Consider the following 18,417-nt stretch of genomic DNA (forward strand, 5'->3'; position numbering starts at 1 on the left):
CTTGTTCCATTCTACTGTTGTATTCTGTTTATTTTGTAAAGAGACATGCAGATGAGAATTGATTATTTGATTCTTATATACATAAAAATGTGTCTTTTACTTTTTTTAAAACAGACTTTTATTTATTTAATGTTTATTTTTGAGAGAGAGAGAGAGAGAGAGAGAGAGAGAGAGAGAGAGAATGTGAGCGGGGGAGGGCCAGAGACAGAGGGAGACAGAATCCGAAGCAGGCTTTAGGCTCTGAGCCTGATGGGAGCACAGAGCCTGATGCAAGCCTCAAACTCATGAACTGGGAGATCATGACCTGAGCCAAAGTCAGACGCTTAACTGACTGAGTCACCCAGGCAACCCTGTATCTTTTACTTTTAAAGATAACTTTTGAATGAATCTATAAATTCTGTACTAAGCCACCATTGTCCCGCTAAACTGAGTGTGTTTGCTTTGTGTTAGTAAGACCACTAGGCTCTTCCTGATCCTTTAGGTTTGGACATGAGGTGGGACAAGAAGCGAAGTAGGTCTTCTTACTTGGGTCTCCAGAACTTGGGCAAGAGGCTAGGTCAGTCTTGTGGGTGCAAGTGTGGCATGATGAGCAAGTCAATTTTCAGCTGCTAAGCTTCCAGTTAGAGCGGGGCCACTGCTCTAAGCATTCAGAAAGTTAGTGGGAGTTCATAGAGCAACTTGGGTTTGCATAGGGGAGTAGTGGATTGAGCTATCCATGGAAGGACTGTCAGTGTCCTGACATTGGAAGGTCTGGCTGACTTTTAAGGAGGTATGTCTTCCCTGACACTTTGGCTATCAATATGGTACTTACTCTTAACTCAAAACAGGGGAGGCAAGAGGCCTAGAGCCAGCAGGCAGAAGAGGGAAAGAAAATCCAATCTCTGGGCTCAGTGAAGATCATGATAAGTGAAAGAACAAATAGGCGATAGGCCTAGAAAGAAGGCTATGCTAAGGCTATGCTGAAGACCTCCCAACATAGAGTCCAGAAATACAGCGAATGGAATCTAACGATAAGCCATAGGTGTCACAATGAAGTTCTAAGATTTGCTTTAATGCTTGTATTAATAAGTTAACCGAGCACTGAAGGGAGCCTTTTCCCCGAGGTCTTCCTCCATAGTCGCAAGTAGCAGCATGTGGTTACACTGTTTTTCTAAATCCCAATAAAAACTGTTGTCCTTAGTGCCTCCAAGCCTTCTTCAGATACAGCAGGCCAGACAACAACTGATTTATTAAACACGTATTCGGATGATGACTACATTAAAAAAATCCAAAAGCGCCTTGAGGAGGATGCTTTTGCACGAGAGCAAAGGGAGAAAAGACGGCGGAGGCTGTTAATGGACCAGTTAATAGCCCACGAAGCACAAGAGGTAAGATATTTAGATATTCCTTGAATAATAGTGATGGAAACTTTGCAAAAATGTAGTCTTTTATGCATACATTTGTGTATCTTATTTATTTAGTATCTGTTACTCTGAATCAAATGTCAACAGAAAAACTTCACATCATCACAGCAAATACACTCGGGGAAAAAAATCTGTGCAAAACAATCACTGAAGAATCTAAACTCTGGTGATGGTTATACAATATCGTGAATGTGCTTTTTACCACTGAATTGTACCCTTAAAAATATTTGAGATGGTAATTTTTATGTATATTTTCCCACATTTAAAAAATACTGGCAAAAAAGAAATCTAAAATCTATGTCAACGGCGTGTATCTATTGCTACTTTTGGCGGTAAGAGGGAGCTTTTTCCCAGTTCTTTTGAGGTATAATTGACAAATAAATATTATATATACTTCATGTGTACAATGTGATGATTTGATATATGTATACCTTGTGAAATTATTGCCATAATGAAACTAATTGGCATATCCATCACCTCACATAATTTTTTGTGTGTTTGGTGAGAACACTTAAGATCTACATTTATAAATTCAACTTTTTTAGATTGACATATAAGTGGGATTATGCAGTATTTATCTTTCTATGCTTGACTTATTTCACTTAGCATAATGCCTTCCAGGTTCATCCATGTTGTCACAAATGGCAGAGTTTCCTTCTTTTTTAAGGCTTAATAATGTGTCCATTGTGTATATATACTAATTTTTCTTTATCCATTTATCCATCAGTGGAATCTTAGGTTTTTCCATATCTTGGCTATTGGGAATAGTGCTACAATGAACACGGGGATGCAGACATCTCTTTGAGACAGTGATTTAATTTCCTTTGAATATATGCCCAGAAGTGGGATTGCTGGGTCGAATGGTAGTTCTATTCATAATTTTTTGAGGAACAAACCATATTATATTCCATAAAGGCTACACCAATTTACATTCTCAGCATCAGTTTCCAAGGGTTCCCTTTTCTCCACAGACTTGCCAGCACTTGTTATCTCTTGTGTGTGTGTGTGTGTTTATTTTTTAATGTAATAGCCCCTCCAACAGATGTAAAGTGGTATCTCATAGTTTTAATTTGCATTTCCCTGGTAATTAGTGATGTTGAGCACCTTCTCGTATACCTACTGGCCATTTGTTTGCCTTCTTTTGAGAAATGTCTGTTCAGGTCCTTTGCCCATTTTTAAATTGGTTTATTTGGGTTTTGCTATTAAGTTGTTTGAGTTCCTTATATATTTTGGATATTAGCTAAAGGTACATTTGCAAATACTTTTTCCCATTCTGTAGGTTACATCTTCACTCTGCTGATGGTCTCCTTTACTATGTAGAAACTTTTCATGAAATTAGATGTATTTCCACTTATATATGTTTGCTTTTGTTGCCTGTGTTTTGGGGGTCATATTAAAAAAAAAAAAAAAAAAACAAACAAAAAATATTGTCTAGACCAATGTCAAGATTTTTCCCCTATAGTTTCTTCTAGTAGTTTTATAATTTCAGGTCTTATGTGTACGTCTTTAATCCATTTTCAGTTGATTCTTGTATACAGTGTGAGATAAGGGTACATTTTCATTCTTCTGCATGTGGACATCCAGTTTTTCCAGCACCATTTGTTGAAGACGCTGTCTTTACCCATTAGGTAGCCTTGGCACTTTTGTTGAAGATCAGCTGACTGTAGAAGTATGGAGTTATTTCTGGACTCAATTCTATTCCATTGGTCTATATGTCTGCTTTTATGACAGTACCATACTGTTTTGAATACTATAACTTTGTAATACAGTGTGATGCCTACAGTTCTGTTCTTCCTCCTCAAGAATGTTTTGCCTATTCAATGTTTTCTGTGGTTCCATATGAATTTTAGTAGTGCTTTTTTTTTAATTTCTGTGAAAAATGCTATTGGAAATTTGATAGGGATTTCATTGAATCTGCAGATGACTTTAAATATTATGGACATGTTAGCATTACTGATTCTTCCAATCTCATGAACATGAGATATCTTTCCATCTATTTGTGTATTCTTCAATTCCACCAATGTGTATTTCACCAATTGTATATTTCACCAATGTTTTGTAGTTTTTAGTGCACAGACCTTTTACTTCCTTGGTTGAATTTATTCATAAATAATTATTTTTGATGCTATTATGAATGGGATTATTTTTCTCATCTCTTTTTCAGATTATCCATTGTATATAGGAACACAACAGATATTCATATGTTGATTTTGTATCCTAAAACTTTAGTGAATATGTTTTTTAGTTCTGACAGATATTTTTTTTGCTGTTGTTGGAGTCTTTAGAGTTTTCTTTTTTTTTTTTTAAATATACTTGAGAGAGAGGTGGGGGAGAGAGGCAGAGGGAGAGAGACAGAGAGAGAGAATGAGAGAGAGAGAGAATCCCAAGCAAACTTGACACTAAGCACGGAGTGTGATGCAAGGCTTGATCCCACAACCATGAGATCATGAACTGAGCTGAATTGAGGAGTCAGAGGCTCTACTGACTGAGCCACTCAGGTGCCCCTAGAGTTTTCTGTATATAAGATCATATCATATGCAAACAGACAGAGATTTGTTCAGGGATCCAGCCACCTAAAAGACATTAAAGGAAGTTAGTGCTCTGGCTATTTCCATCAAGGGAACTGTTTCTTCTCAGTGTTGGGGAAAGATGCTATTTCTACAGCCAGGCTGGGGTATGCAGCAAGGAGCCTCCATTCCTACCACCTCCTTTAGTGAAGTGTCATGTCCCAACCTCCCTGCACAGTGGACACTAGGGTCACTGTTTCACAGTGGTGGAATGTGAAATTCCCATGTGCAATGTGGCATGTTTTTTTATCCATCCTTCTGTCTTCCAAAGAGAAAATGGCTTTTGTCAGGGCTAGAATTTCCTCTGCTTCCCTCAAGTACCTACTGCTTTTGGAGAGCATGTCATGAATCTGATGTCAGCCCTGGATGCTTTTATTCTGGCTCCATTTGTGCTTCATCTACCAGAAATGCCTCTGAATATCTTCTCTAGCTTCCAAGTTGTGGCAGTGTCCCCCTGGGGTTTGTATACTCTGTTTTAGTTGGGCTTGTGAAGGGAGAGCCAGAGATCTGTGCTCAAGTTGTTATCTTGCCTAGTGATTTATAAACAAATGTGATTATATGAATGAGAAATGATGAGATTTAGGGTTAGAAATATCACTTTGAGTATTTTGGAGGATGAGTTTTGGAGAAGGATGGGGGTGGAGGCATGGTAAAGGAAGGGCTGACATTGTTTAAGGTAGGGGCAGTGCCAATAGGTATAGAATGGAGTAGGGCTGATATAAAAACATACATAGGAGTTAAAATAGACCACTTCATTGAAAATTGGAGATTAGGAATGATAAGAGCAGATTGAATTTAGGATGGTCCTAGCATTTTAGGTCACAGAGTCATAGTTTTATTCGGTTATCAACAGAGATGGGGAAATACTGGGAGAGCACCAGGACTGAAGGAAAGGTGATGAGTTTAGTATAGGCATTTAAGTGGAGACTATGAACCCAGTTTGTCTCCCAACTGGTTCTGTGGTCTTCTCGCTAGCATCTTGATTGGTTCTTGGGATTCACTCCAACTCAACTGTGTCTACCTTCCCCAAACCTTTTCTGTATTGTTTACTTGAAACTGGCATTTGAACATCAGACTCTTGCCCCACTTCTTAACCCAAATACGCTTGAATATTTAGCTTCAAGGTCTTTCTGACAATATCCCATTCCTCCACAAGAGCTGCTTGGGCACCTTTGGATAACTGAACCATGGCATGGACCAGGGTAAGCTTGTAGCTCCAGCTCCTGGGGGAGGCAGAGGGCCTGGTAATTAAATTGAGGGTATTTTGGATTGTAATTCTGTATAAATCTTCCACAAGTATAATTAAAAGAGAAAGGTGGGGGTGCCTGAGTGGCTCATTCAGTTAAGCATTGGACTTTGGCTTAGGTCATGACCTCATGGTTCATGAGTTCGAGCCCTGCTTTGGGCTCTGTGCTGACAGCTCGGAGCCTGGAGCCTACAGCCTGCATTCTGTACTTTCTTTCTTTCCACCCCTTCCCAGCTCACACTCTGTATCCCTCTCTCTCTCTCAAAAATAAGTAAACATTAAGAAATATTTAAAAAAGAGAGAAATGTGACTTCTATTATTTTTTATTTTATCCATTGCAGATATAAGATATTTCATCTGTGTTACAGGATAAATGGACATCTGTAGGCTGCACTGAGCACCTAATGTGTTCCACATTCCAGTGAAATTCTTGGAAAAGTCTATTTCTAAAATATGAACTACTTGTACAATGGAACAAAAAATAAATCTTTTCTATTCAACTTGTGAGTGCAGGTCTTAATACGCTTGATGATTCTTCATACTAAAGCTTCATATCCATAATAGTGACTCAGAATTCAACAATAATTTCCTTTTCTTTTTCCCTTTCTAACCATAATGTGTTATCACCCAAGCAGTAATCAAAACAGTTCTGACCAATCCAGTTTCTTCTTTACAAGTGTCAGAATGACCAGATCTCATTTATACAACTAAATTGCCTTGCCATATAAACAACCAAATATAGAATATACTCTATATTAACTATAGAACTTACTTGGAATAATAAATCAAGGTCATCTTTTTTAAAAATATGGCTGTGACTATGCCTTATGTATCCCAAACCACCCCAAAATGTAGTAGGCTGTTTGGGCTGGGCTCAGCTATGCTGTCCTTTTGCTGGCCTCAGGTGGCATCTCCTACCTGTCTTTCATCAGCTGGTGGGTTGGCTGGAGCTTCATCAGGTCCAGCAGGGAAGACTGGTGCCTCTCTCTATGTATGGTCTCTCATTTTCTAACAGACCAGAAAATGTGATGACAGTCGTGGGGTCACAAGACAATTAAGAAAATCAGACCCCAAGTTTTTGTTTGTTTTGTTTTGCTAATGTCCCATTGGTCGATTCAAGTTCAATGGGTACCCCATACCTCATATTTAAGGAGTGGAGAAATAGATTCTTCTTTTTGATAAGAATATCTGCGGGATACCATTGCAAGGATGTGGAGGAAGAAAACTGAAGAATTTGGGGCCATTTTTACATGCTGCCTCAGCTCCACTATTGGATCTCAAAAGGAAACAAATGATTAACATTAAAGTTTCTAGAATTTTATAATTAGGTTAGATATGTTTCAAAGTTGTTCACAATTTAATTTTTTATCTTCTATGTGGCACTAACAAAAAATTTCATACTTATTTTCGGTTGAAATTTTATTTCATCTACATTTTTATATAATTCCCAGGTTCAGGTTTTGGAATTTACCACAGAACATTATTGTTATTTGCATCTAGATTCTGAAAACATATACAGTATTTCTCCCATTTCATAGTGGCAGAGATCATTTGAAACAATGTCATTAATGATGCCAGATTTTCTTCTTAAATAATTGGATTGTTCAGTGTTAAATGGAGAGTGTTATGCAAAGTGAAATAAGTCATACAGAGAAAGACAGATACCATATATTTTCACTCTTATGTGGATCTTGAGAAACTTAACAGAAGACCATGGGGGAGGGGAAGGAAAAAAAAGAGAGAGAGAGAGAGAGAGAGAGAGCCAAACCATTAGAGACTCTTAAAAACTGAGAATAAACTGAGGGTTGATGGGGAGTGGGAAGGAGGGGAGGGTGGGTGATGGGCATTGAGGAGGGCACCTGTTGGGAGGAGCACTGGGTGTTGTATGGAAACCAATTTGACAATAAATTTCATATTTAAGAAAAGTGAGCAACTCCAATATTTAGGTATTCTTGTACATCTTCCCCCTTGGGAGCCCCTCCTTCCACATGATGTCTCTATTTAGGCAGAATGAGAGCATGAAGGGGTGTTATAGACTCTGGGTCTAAAGTTCTCTCTTGTCTAGCAAAAGAGCAGGATGCAGGATTGAAAGTGAGAGATGGCTAACGTCCAGGAAAAGACAAGAGCCCAGAATAAGGGTCCTTGTCCCATATTTATTCAGATCAGAAGGCTTACAAGCATGATGGGTGTGTACAAAGAGACAAAGAAATTGTGAACATTAACTTGGGGACGTGAGGGAAAAGGGGTGTTTTGAAGATATACAGTGTTTGGAGTTTGGGTCAATATAAAACAAAATCCGGGTACCAGGCAGTGGGAGGAAGGTTGTTTACAGTAGACATGAGGCAGCACCTCTGTTCATCTTTGCCAGCCTGGGGATGAGGCAGGTAGAGGGAATAACCTCAGGGTTGACAAGGTACCTTTTCTTTTGTTAACCATCTCTGCTCTGGGCTGCTTTGCCTGCAGCACAGCCGTCTATAGTCCACTAATTTACCTAATCTGGCCTATCCTCCTGTGAAAGCAGCTTTTCCACTATAGTACTAAACTGGGGGTGCTTCCATCCTGAATGTCTAATATTGTTTATTTCATATACCTATGTATTGGGCATGTTTGTGCCATTCCAATTTTAGGCCTTTGCCTCTCCCTCTCTATTCTGAGGGCCCTGCACCCCCTCTCTATTTAGGGGTGCCTTTGCACCTCCCTATTCCTGGCACCTTTGCAACTCCCTCTTCTCGAGGTGCCTTTGCATCCCCCTATTCTTGGGGTGCCAATCTGGTTTACCCAAACTCGGGTGTGAACATTTTATGACTTTGTATTTCTGCATTCCTTGTTAACTCATTGGTGTAAGCCCGGGGGTTTCCTAAGCTTATACCCCACAAAGGGGCTTTGGAGATCATTTTCCACCAAAATCCCACATTTCACCTGTTGAAAATAGGCCCTGAAAATCCAAGTTACATGTCCAAGACCACACCACCAGTTAATAGCACAACTGGGGTGGCAACGGCTTCTGATTCCCGGTTTAATGTTTTTTACCACTGTTCACTTACTGACTTGCCTTCTGTTCTCTTGAAATAGACACGAGAGCCAAGAGAATACATCTAGCTTCTCTTTCAGATTACAACCAGTGAGATTTTATAAGATAAGCAGGTCATTTTCCCTTAGATTGTCCTCCAGCCTTCCCATTCCATCAGATTGTGGCTTTTCCTCACTCATGCATTGAGATGTCCACACTGGCAACTAACCAGATCTGCCATCTTCAGCCAAAGCCTGTATTTGTTTTTACAACTAATACTTCACATCTGAAAACTTGCTTATAAATTATGAATCCTATCCCTTGTTTATAAAATCTTGAAAACAGTCACTAAATTTATTTTTCATTGGATTTTAAACAAAGTAAGAATTCATTTAAAGTAATTATGACTTGCAAGATCATGATGCTTCCAGATACCAAAATTGTACATACGATATTTGATGGAAATTTTCATTTTTATAACTTGATTTTTGCCATGTTCAAATTTAAATCAAATGGCAGAAATTGGTGCTGATGAATACTATGCCTTTTAGATATTATTTATGCATAGGCTTCTTAGCCCAATGGGAAATTTGGACATGGCCTTGGCAAATAATTGGCTCCTCCAATGGTGTTTTCAGGAGGCGTTTCGGGAAGAGCAGCTGATTAACCGGCTGATGCGGCAGTCCCAGCAGGAACGCAGGATCGCTGTGCAGCTCATGCATGTTCGGCATGAAAAGGAAGTTTTATGGCAAAACAGAATTTTCAGAGAAAAACAGTATGAGGAGAGACGACTTAAAGATTTCCAGGATGCTCTTGATCGAGAAGCGGTAAACAATAGCTCCCTTAAAAATATTTCTCAAGTTACTTTTGATTTTTTCCACCAAGTCAAGGTAAACAAAGCTGTATTTAGAGTCAATTTTTTTATATGATCTCTCTCTCTTATTTCCCCATTTTAATTTTTTTGTAACTACATTGACAGCACATAGAGCTTCTACATATTACATTCTCCCTTTAGTCTTGATTTCACAAATATTTGATGTTCACCACCCATCTTTATGTTCGCATCTCTCTGGTTGTTTTGCTTGCCTGAAACTCATTCTCTAGTACATTTCTCAAGAAGGGGTCAGGGAACAATATTCCCTATATATTGTATTGGGTATTATGTATGGTATACTGATAACAGTAGATGTCTTTCATCCTGATTGCCAGTTTTGCTGTATATAAAATCCTTAGTTCACATTTTCTTTCCTTGAATTTATTAAATACATTATTCCATTTTCTTTTGGTAAAAGTGTTACCATCAAAAAGATTAATGATAATCTAATTTTCAATTGTGTCATTACTCTCTTTTTCTGAATGCATACAGAATTCATTTTTCTTTACAGTCTGCTAAGTTTACTAGAATGGTATTGGTGTTTCTTATTCTAGGTGAATATTCTCAGTCAGTGAGGGCACTTTTAAGCTGCCTCCTTTTAATAAGACACCATAAGTCTTTAATAAATGATTCCTTTCTTTCTGAAAAAACAAGATTATATCAAGTCCATATTGTATTATTCCTTCCTCCAAAACAAACCATTTATCCAGGGTACTCTGGTTGATTGTATTTGAGAATAGTACACAGATACCAAGATCCAGATGATAGGTGTGCTCTTGGTTACTATGGTATTGTGTCTAGGTCCTTTTATAGCTCCGGAAATCAAAATATCTAATCTTTCAATTATTTAATACATTAGTATTTTTCCTTATCTTTATGTATATATAATGGCTCTAATAATCAAAATCAATCTGTTCTATCAATGGATTGTATAGATTAATTCTTGCCTATTTTCTATTGGAGATATTCCAAATTTATTCAATCTGTTGGTCTAGATTTGACTGGAGAAATTCAAAATTCATGTCAGTGGCATTTTCGATAGCCTGTCTTTACTGCCATAAAATATTCACAAAACTAGGCTGAACAGAAGAGAAAACCTTACAAAAAATAGGAAGGGAATGCTTTATTTATCAGCCTCATGGTTTCCACGATGATATTCCACAAAAATGAAATACAGCTTTTGCCAAAATTATGCGACTTTTAGAAATATTGTTTGGAGAGTCAGGGAAATGGTGCTTTTGTCTTTGTAGAACAGACATAGCTGAAATGTTAGGGGTAGGGGTGAAGAACCTTATACCTCCATGAATTTGAGCCGCAGGGACACTGATCTCAAGTGTCCTCTTAAAGAGCTGAATTATCTGGATAACGGTTTCATCCCTCTTTTTTTTTTTTTTATAAGAGTAAACTTGAATGGATTGAATGGCATTTGCTTGCATTAGAAATAGCGTTTCACTAATCTTCCTAAGTGCCTGTTGAAAAATATGTTTGCTTCAAGCCCAGATAATTAAGTGCAGAATAGTAAAGCCTTTATAGTAGGACTGATCCCACTGTGATGAGAAGGATTCCCTCCTTGTTTCTGTAACTGGCCTTGAACGAACTTCAGAGGATTGGAATGCTCAGGCCTGCTAGAGCCTCAGAGACCAGAACTGTGAGGTTCTGAGGCATCTGAAAAAAATTATATCCCTTCCTCTCACAATGATTACCTTTCCCTAAAGCTGAGGGTCTGCTTCTCTGGCACTCCTGTCTGTGAGACGGCTTGACTTCACAGGTTACCTCCACAAACATTGAATCTATCACCTCCTACATCAACAGTGGCTGGTGTAGAAGTAGGAGCCAAAGAAATAAATGTTGAATTGAGTTTGCCAAAGGAACAGACCTTTTCTTTCCAGCATCATGCACTAAATAAACAAAATCCATTTTGTTAGCCACAGCAAATCATTCAACTTTTGTGAAGAAGAGAGTTTTTAAAATCGTTTTTATAACTTGTTTCTGTTTTTGTAGTTTTTGTTATTGTTTGTGGTGGAAGAGGGGGGAAAATTCTCCAAGTACCTTTAAATGTATTAAAGATTTTAAGTGTGCTAATAATATGGACTGTTAATGATATAATGGTCCCTTTCTGCTGAGGTCCGTTGTAGAAATGCTGTCCTGCTTTTCTTCCTACTTCATTGGCTTCCCCTTCTTTGCGAGCTCATTCTCCTCAAATACCAAAATGTTAACATCGGGATTCCTTAAAGCTTAGTCCCAGGCCTCTTGTTTTTCTCCTCTATGTTATTTCCTCAGAGGACCTCCTAATCCACAACCATGGGGGTGTAATCACTCCAGTAGACAGATGACTCCTGCATTTATATCTCTGCCTTCTGCGGTAAAGACCCATGTGTTCAACTGCTTTCCTGACATCTCTACTCAGATGTCTCAGAGACACGTCAAATTCAACATGTTAAAGCCAAATTTATGACCCTTGTTACTAAACTGGCTTTTTTCAAGTTTCTATATCCCAATAAATGACGACACCCTTTATTCAGTTACACAAGTGTAAAATCTCAGGGGCCACTTGAACCCTGCCTCACCCTCTGTTCCATATCCAGAACATCACTAAGTCCTGTCGATTTCATGTACTATCTCTTTAATTTGCCCATTTTTCTCCATGTCTACACCATACCCCAGTCTCTACTACTACCACTGCAATGGCCTCCTTCATCCATTTTGAGAGGCTATGAATTAGCAACTGCAATTGGGGTGTGCAAGAACCTACCATTTTTTATATTCTTTAAATCAACCTGAGCTCAAACTCCAGCAGCCCATCTCTGCCCACAGAGACGAACAGTGCCCCAGGTCACAGGCCATGTCATCAGGGAAGCTGTGCAGTCATCAGGCCCAGGTCCAGCTTGTTGCCTCTGAGGTCTCAGCTACCAGCCCACACATGAGGCACATGTCTTCACGGAGGCGATTCCAGTCTCTGTTGGTCCCTCATGTGTTCCCCCTGAGGCTCTGCTGCTCCCCAGGAAGTGCCAGGGAGCACTTTCTCTTCCTCTTTCTCTTTGCTCTCAAAAGCTTCCCTTCTCTGCTCTCTCTTTGAGTGACCTAGATTAATTCACCTTTGAAGATGGCCTTTTTAAAAAAATTTTTTTTTTCAACGTTTATTTATTTTTGGGACAGAGAGAGACAGAGCATGAACGGGGGAGGGGCAGAGAGAGAGGGAGACACAGAATCGGAAACAGGCTCCAGGCTCTGGGCCATCAGCCCAGAGCCTGACGCGGGGCTCGAACTCACGGACCGCGAGATCGTGACCTGTCTGAAGTCAGACGCTTAACCGACTGCTCCACCCAGGCGCCCCTGAAGATGGCCTTTTAAAGTGAAGAGGGGTTTCCTGCAGCTTCTGCTTTTTTGTCTTGCAGAAATTCCCTAAAGCAGGAGTTAAAAAGACATCTGCCTGCCTGTTAAAAATGAAGGGGAAGCTAGAGATAACTTCTACAAATGACCTGCCCTACTTCCATCTCCTCCAGATCATTCTCCATTCTGCTGCCAGAGGAATCTTCTTGCCTTTCGGATTTGACCACTGCCCTCACACTCAAAAACCCACCCACAGCTTCCCTTTGACTAGATCCCTGCTCATACCGTGTTCCCCTCTGTCTCCCAGGCTCTGGCCACACTGGTCTGCTCTCAGATCCTCAACAAGTCATTTCTTCTGCCTTTCTCCTTCTTCCCAAATGCCTTTCCCCAGCGAATCCCCATCTTTCAGAGCTCTGTGCACCTGCCACTTCTTGTCTAGTTCAGGCCCCCTGTTATGCACCGAACCCCATAGTCCTTCCCTGGTGACACTTATACTGTGCAAGAATACAGTCATTGTGTGGCTTTTTCACTGTCCCCCCACCCCCCACTGGATGTAAGCTCCTGAGGAAGGGAGCATGTTTGCTTCTGCTCACTACTGTTTCCCCAGGGCTTAGGCCAATGTCCAGTAAATTTAAAGAAAGCATAGAGGTGCTGGTGCAGAAAGGGAGAGAGAGAGAGCACGAGTGAGGGAGGGAGAGATAGATAGAGAGAGAGAGAACTTCATGTTTTCCATCATCAGTTTTTGTCTGGTTTGGTTTTGATTTTAGATTAAATCTGTTTGTCTCTTCTTTAAGGTAATTGGGCATCTATTCTATATTAAGAATTTTTGATTTCAGATTTCTGCTCCACCTGCTATTACTAGCAGTACTTAATTATAATAATATTTAACCCTTTATGAGTATTTACCGTGAGTCAAGCACTGAACTATATTCATTACATGCACATAGAATTCTCGCAACAGCCTTTTGAAGTGGACGCTCTCCTTATCTACGTTTTACGCAGAAGGAAAATGAGACTTAGAAACCTCACGGTTGCACAGCCTGTCAGTGGTGTAGACAGGAGCACAGCTGGCTCTGTCAGACTCGAGAGTCTGGGTTCGTAACCGCTGAGATTTACTACCTCCCACAGACTTCCTTTTTCCTTTCCCTTCTTTCTTTTTTTTTTTTTAGGGCTTCAACCCACTTTGCTGGGACAGGAAATTGTGGTGGGTTTAGCACAGGGAGGCGAGGTGGGGTAAAGGTAGAAGACTGATAGCTAAAAAGAAGGAAGGGTTGGAAGGAAGGGTTGGAGGGAGACAGCTCGGACCTTCCTGCTCTCTTCCTGCTGGGGACATTCTGCCCTTCTCTTCAAGGCTCCAGGCCTGTCACTCCGTAAACATTTCCACAGGCCTTATGGGCACTCTGCAGTAAAGCGGCCTCCCAAGCTCATTTTACTGTCACTGTCTCTGTAAATTCTCATCTAGTTACGGCTTTTCTTTTGAATTCCTCTTTCCTCTGACCCCTTTGCAGGTCATGAAGCCTGCCCTAAAGCTTTGTACTTGCATTATATGCTTGCCCCAGAAAAACGGGGCCTGCAGAACGATACAGCAGGGACAAATTCTGGTGTGATTCCCGAACTTGCCAAACGTACAGAACTGACCTCAGAGGTCACCCAGTCCAACCCCTTTCCCTGTAAAAACAAACAAAATAAAACAACGACAAAAGCAAAGGAAACTTCCATTTGGTTCAGTGGACGAAAGCAATGCATTGTCAGGCATTTGAGTCATGTGTGAGTAGTATCATAGGAAATATTTTCCCTGACAGGATGGTTTGGTGAGTTTTTCTGTGCATGCCTAGTCTTATTAATACCCCCAGTTATAGGACATGGAGGCTGAGGGGGGGCTCTGAGTGGGAGCCTAGGACTTGCCTTCTGTACACAAGCTGGAGCTTGACTTTGATGGCAGCTCCTCCAAGGCCCAAGTTCACCTTCATTTTACACTCAGCGGGTTAAGTTACAGGAGGCAAGTATTGTTTCTGGAGCATGTTAGCACAGGATAGAATTTCTCAAGGAGCTGGTTTAGCTATTTGAAAGCAACATTTAGTCATGCTGAGTTTGACCTTTGTACTTGATGTGAAGAAAGTGTTTCTCTGAACAATATAATAGTGCAAACCAAGCAGAGGGTCATGATAAACTCTAAGTATTTCATTACTTTCTGCAGAAATAAATGTTCTCTGAGTGAATTTTACTGATTTATAAAGGCTGTAACAGCAGAAGGGTTTTTTGGTTGTCTAAACGCATTTAACATTTGTTGGCGCGTGTGTGATAGGCTCAAGCCAGTAATATCAGGGAATTTCCAAAACATTTTCTAAGTATAAATCAGTGTCCTAGAACTCTCTCACTCCAAGACAGAGGGCATTGGCTGAATGGAGCAGATGTGCCCAGTTAAGGCTCCTAAGATGGGTTCGAAGGGGCTACGATGCTAGGGTGGCATAGGCTTGCCCGTTTCTCTGTGATCCCTGGCTCCGACGATTTGCAAGCCATGAACTCAAGTCTTCTTTTTACACACTTAAGATCCAATTTATTGTTAATCTATGTTGGGCTTTCCACAGTTGGACCACTTTTCTCTGTAATATGTTTTGCTGATAAGCTAAGCTAAAAGTGGAATATTTCCAATATTGTCATTGCCAGCATACTCAGTACTTAATAAGGAAAAAAAGTTCTCCTTCATGATTAAGTTCTTCTTGATGTAAAAGGAGGTTTCATTCTATTTAGAGATTTTTTTTTTGCCCATTGAAATTATAACATTATTTTTGTTTGAATCATCGCATAATTACATTGACTCAAACATGTCTCTGTCTTCTTAGGCTTTGGCAAAACAAGCCAAGATTGATTTTGAGGAGCAAGCCCTCAGAGAGAAGGAAATTCATGAACACATTGCTGTGGAAAGAGCTCAAGCTCGTTACAAAAAGCATTATACGATATGTGCAGAAATTTTGGATCAAATACTTGATTTGTCCACTAAAGTGGCAGACTACCGCATGTTGACAGATAAGTAAGTGTTACTTTTTACAATCATTACAGTACAGACATCACAGAAAATGGTGATTGTGTATGTAGACACCCAGTTGATAAGAAAAGACAATTTTATTCGTGAAAAAAGTACTAAGAAGTGGGGTCCAGGATACCTGGATTACTGACTCAATTCACCCACTCAATAGCCTTATTTAAGGTGCATTTATATGTCTTTTAACATTTAAACTTTGTGTCTAAATTTACAGTAATTTACAAAGACAACGATAATAATTTATTTGACACACTTGGAACTTTCTGAAATACTGGAATTATTTAAAAATTACTAGTCATTAAATCTATTTATTTTCATTGTACCTTGTTTCTAAAAGGAATTAATGTATTTATAAGGAAATATTCAATAATACAAAACATATTAAAAATATGCCAAATAAGAACAAAGGAAAATCCAAATTAAAGTAGAAAGTTAAGAACAAAAGATAAATTAGAACACAATTATATTGGCAGCAGATTTGCCAGTGGCTGCAACTGAGCTGCAAATTTTATCTGAGCTTCCTGGTAGCCAAAGGAAAAAGGGAAATACAATCTGCCATGTGTTTTCCATTTTCCATTCTAGTTCATTACAAAATACAAAACTTTCCTTGGCACTAAATTTAGAACAATAGCTCTCTCACGTGGCACACTCATCTAAGGTACACTGAATAGTGTAGTATATCTAGTGGAGAATGTTCTCAGCAAGATCTTTTAAACAAATGTATCATCTGGCCTCATAGACCTACTTCTTATGATATTCTTTGCTGAAACTTACAGGAGAATGATATCACAGTGTATCTCAGTGAAAGTAATTCTGCAAGGACAAGGATAAGGCAACCCAGTTAAATATGTACACCTCTCAAATTACCCAAACTAAGATCTTCTTGAGAACCCACTGTTTTCTATAGTGGCTGCACCAGTTTGCATTCCCACCAACAGTGCACAAGAGGGTTCCCTCTTCTCCACATCCTCGTTTTTTATTTATCTTTTTGATCCCAGCCATTCCGACAAGTGTGAGGTGATATTACATTGTGGTTTTGATTTGCATTTCCCTGATGATTGCATTTCCCTGATTTGCATTTCCCTGATGATTGAGCATCTGTTCATGTACTTGTTCGCCATCTGTATGTCTGCTTTGGGAAAATGTCCATTCAGATCCTGTGCCCATTTTTTAATTGGATTGTTCACTTTTTTGCTATTGAGTTGTAGGAGTTCTTTATATATTTTGGATATTAACCCTTATCAGATATGTGATTTGCAAATATTTTCTCCCATTCAATAGGTTGCCTTTTCATTTTGTTGATTGTTTCTTTTGCCTTGCAGAATCTTTTAAGTTGGATGTAGTCCCAACTGTTTATTTTTGCTTTTGTTGCCTTTGCTTTTGGTATCAAATCTGAGACCAACGTCAAAGGGCTTACTGCCTATGTTTTCTTTTAGAAGTCTTTAATCTATTTTGAGTTAGTTTTTTTGTGTATGGTGTAAGATATGTGTCTTTTAGTTCCAACTGAAAACAGCAATTATGCATATATATTAATATTTTATTATCTACACTACTATCAGTCAAGATAAACTCATGTTACTTCATTAAACAAGATGTCATCAGTATATATATTTTTCTAAAGCACAGGTATATTTTTGGTATCAGCCTACTCAAAAGAACTAACTTTTTAGACTATTCCTTAAAATTATTGATATTCAGATAATAGGATATTAATTCAGTAACTGTAAGGTTAACTTTTGGACAGTATATAAGTTGTTAATTACTTACTTTACCATAGAAGTCAATAATGCCATTTCAATAATTCTGATGTTACAGTATTTCTATACCTGAGCTTATTAATTTCTAAACTTCCATATTTTGACAAAGTAACCCTTAGCGACTGTAAATGTTTTATTAATGGAAAACATAATGTGATTATATTTGAAGTTGTACATTTAATTAAAGTACAACATTTTATTGTGGCAAAACATACATAAAACTGACTCTTTTAATCATTTTAGATGTACACTTCAGTGACAGTGCATTCACACTGCTGTGCAACCATCATGACCATCCATCTCCAGAACTTTTCTATCATTCCAAACTGAAGCACTGTACCCGTTAAATAACTCTCCAGCCCCTGGTAACCTCTGTGCTACGTTTGGTCTCAGTGCATTTGTCTAAATTGGGTATCTTATAGAAGTGAAACCATACATTATTTGTTATTTTAGTGTCTGGCTTATTTCATTTAACATAATGTCCTCAAGTTTCATCCATGTAGTATGTATCAGAATGAAATTAATGAAATACTAACTTTTTTGTTGTAATTTCAAACTCCAGTCCAACCAGTTTTAGAGAAATGCATCTGAATGTTAGACCCTTTCCTTTCTTTGCATTTTGTTCTTCTTGAAACTGTTTTCCCATTTCCCTGATTACATCTTAGTCATTCATCATATTTAAATAGAAATAGTTACTGAAAAATAATTTTAAAGGTTATCAAATATGTAACAATAATAAAAACCACCATGCATTCTATCTTTCTATTATAAATTACTTGCAAATATGTAAACCGACTGACATCTTAAAGGGGCTTTGGAAAATACTCAGTCTGCTCATTTTTGCACAGGAGGACACTTATATTAGAGCATTTAAATGATTTTCTGAGGTTGCACAGCCATTTGAAATCACAGCTAGGAAGTAAAGAACCTAAGTTTTGTGACAGTGCTCACCATTTTAAGATATAATGTTCTGTTAGTGCACAGTCAATATGAGTTGGAAGGACCAGTGGCTTTAAGTAATGTTCATTCATTCAAACCTGCTGAGTTCAGATGTCTTTCTACTAGCCATTAGCCATATCCGATAATAGTAAATGGAATCCCTAGCCTCAAGTAGCAGATCCTGGGGAATGAATACGATAATAGAGAGACTAAGCTTTAAGGTGTATATTTGACTATTGATTGACTTT

The 18,417-nt window shown here is 38.8% G+C and overlaps 1 protein-coding gene across 1 annotated transcript in view; it reads left to right on the forward strand.

Annotated features, from left to right (window-relative positions):
• SPEF2 (sperm flagellar 2) overlaps positions 1-18,417 on the forward strand; it is a 185,313-nt gene that overhangs the window by 29,948 nt on the left and 136,948 nt on the right. The window contains exons 7-9 of the mRNA XM_040495242.1: positions 1,181-1,367; positions 8,865-9,053; positions 15,274-15,461. Of these exons, the coding sequence (XP_040351176.1) occupies positions 1,181-1,367; positions 8,865-9,053; positions 15,274-15,461 (564 nt within the window). The remainder of the gene's footprint in view (positions 1-1,180; positions 1,368-8,864; positions 9,054-15,273; positions 15,462-18,417) is intronic.

Source organism: Herpailurus yagouaroundi, unplaced genomic scaffold (assembly GCF_014898765.1).
Source record: "Herpailurus yagouaroundi ecotype Mexico unplaced genomic scaffold, PumYag 29, whole genome shotgun sequence".
Classification (NCBI taxonomy): Eukaryota; Metazoa; Chordata; class Mammalia; order Carnivora; family Felidae; genus Herpailurus; species Herpailurus yagouaroundi.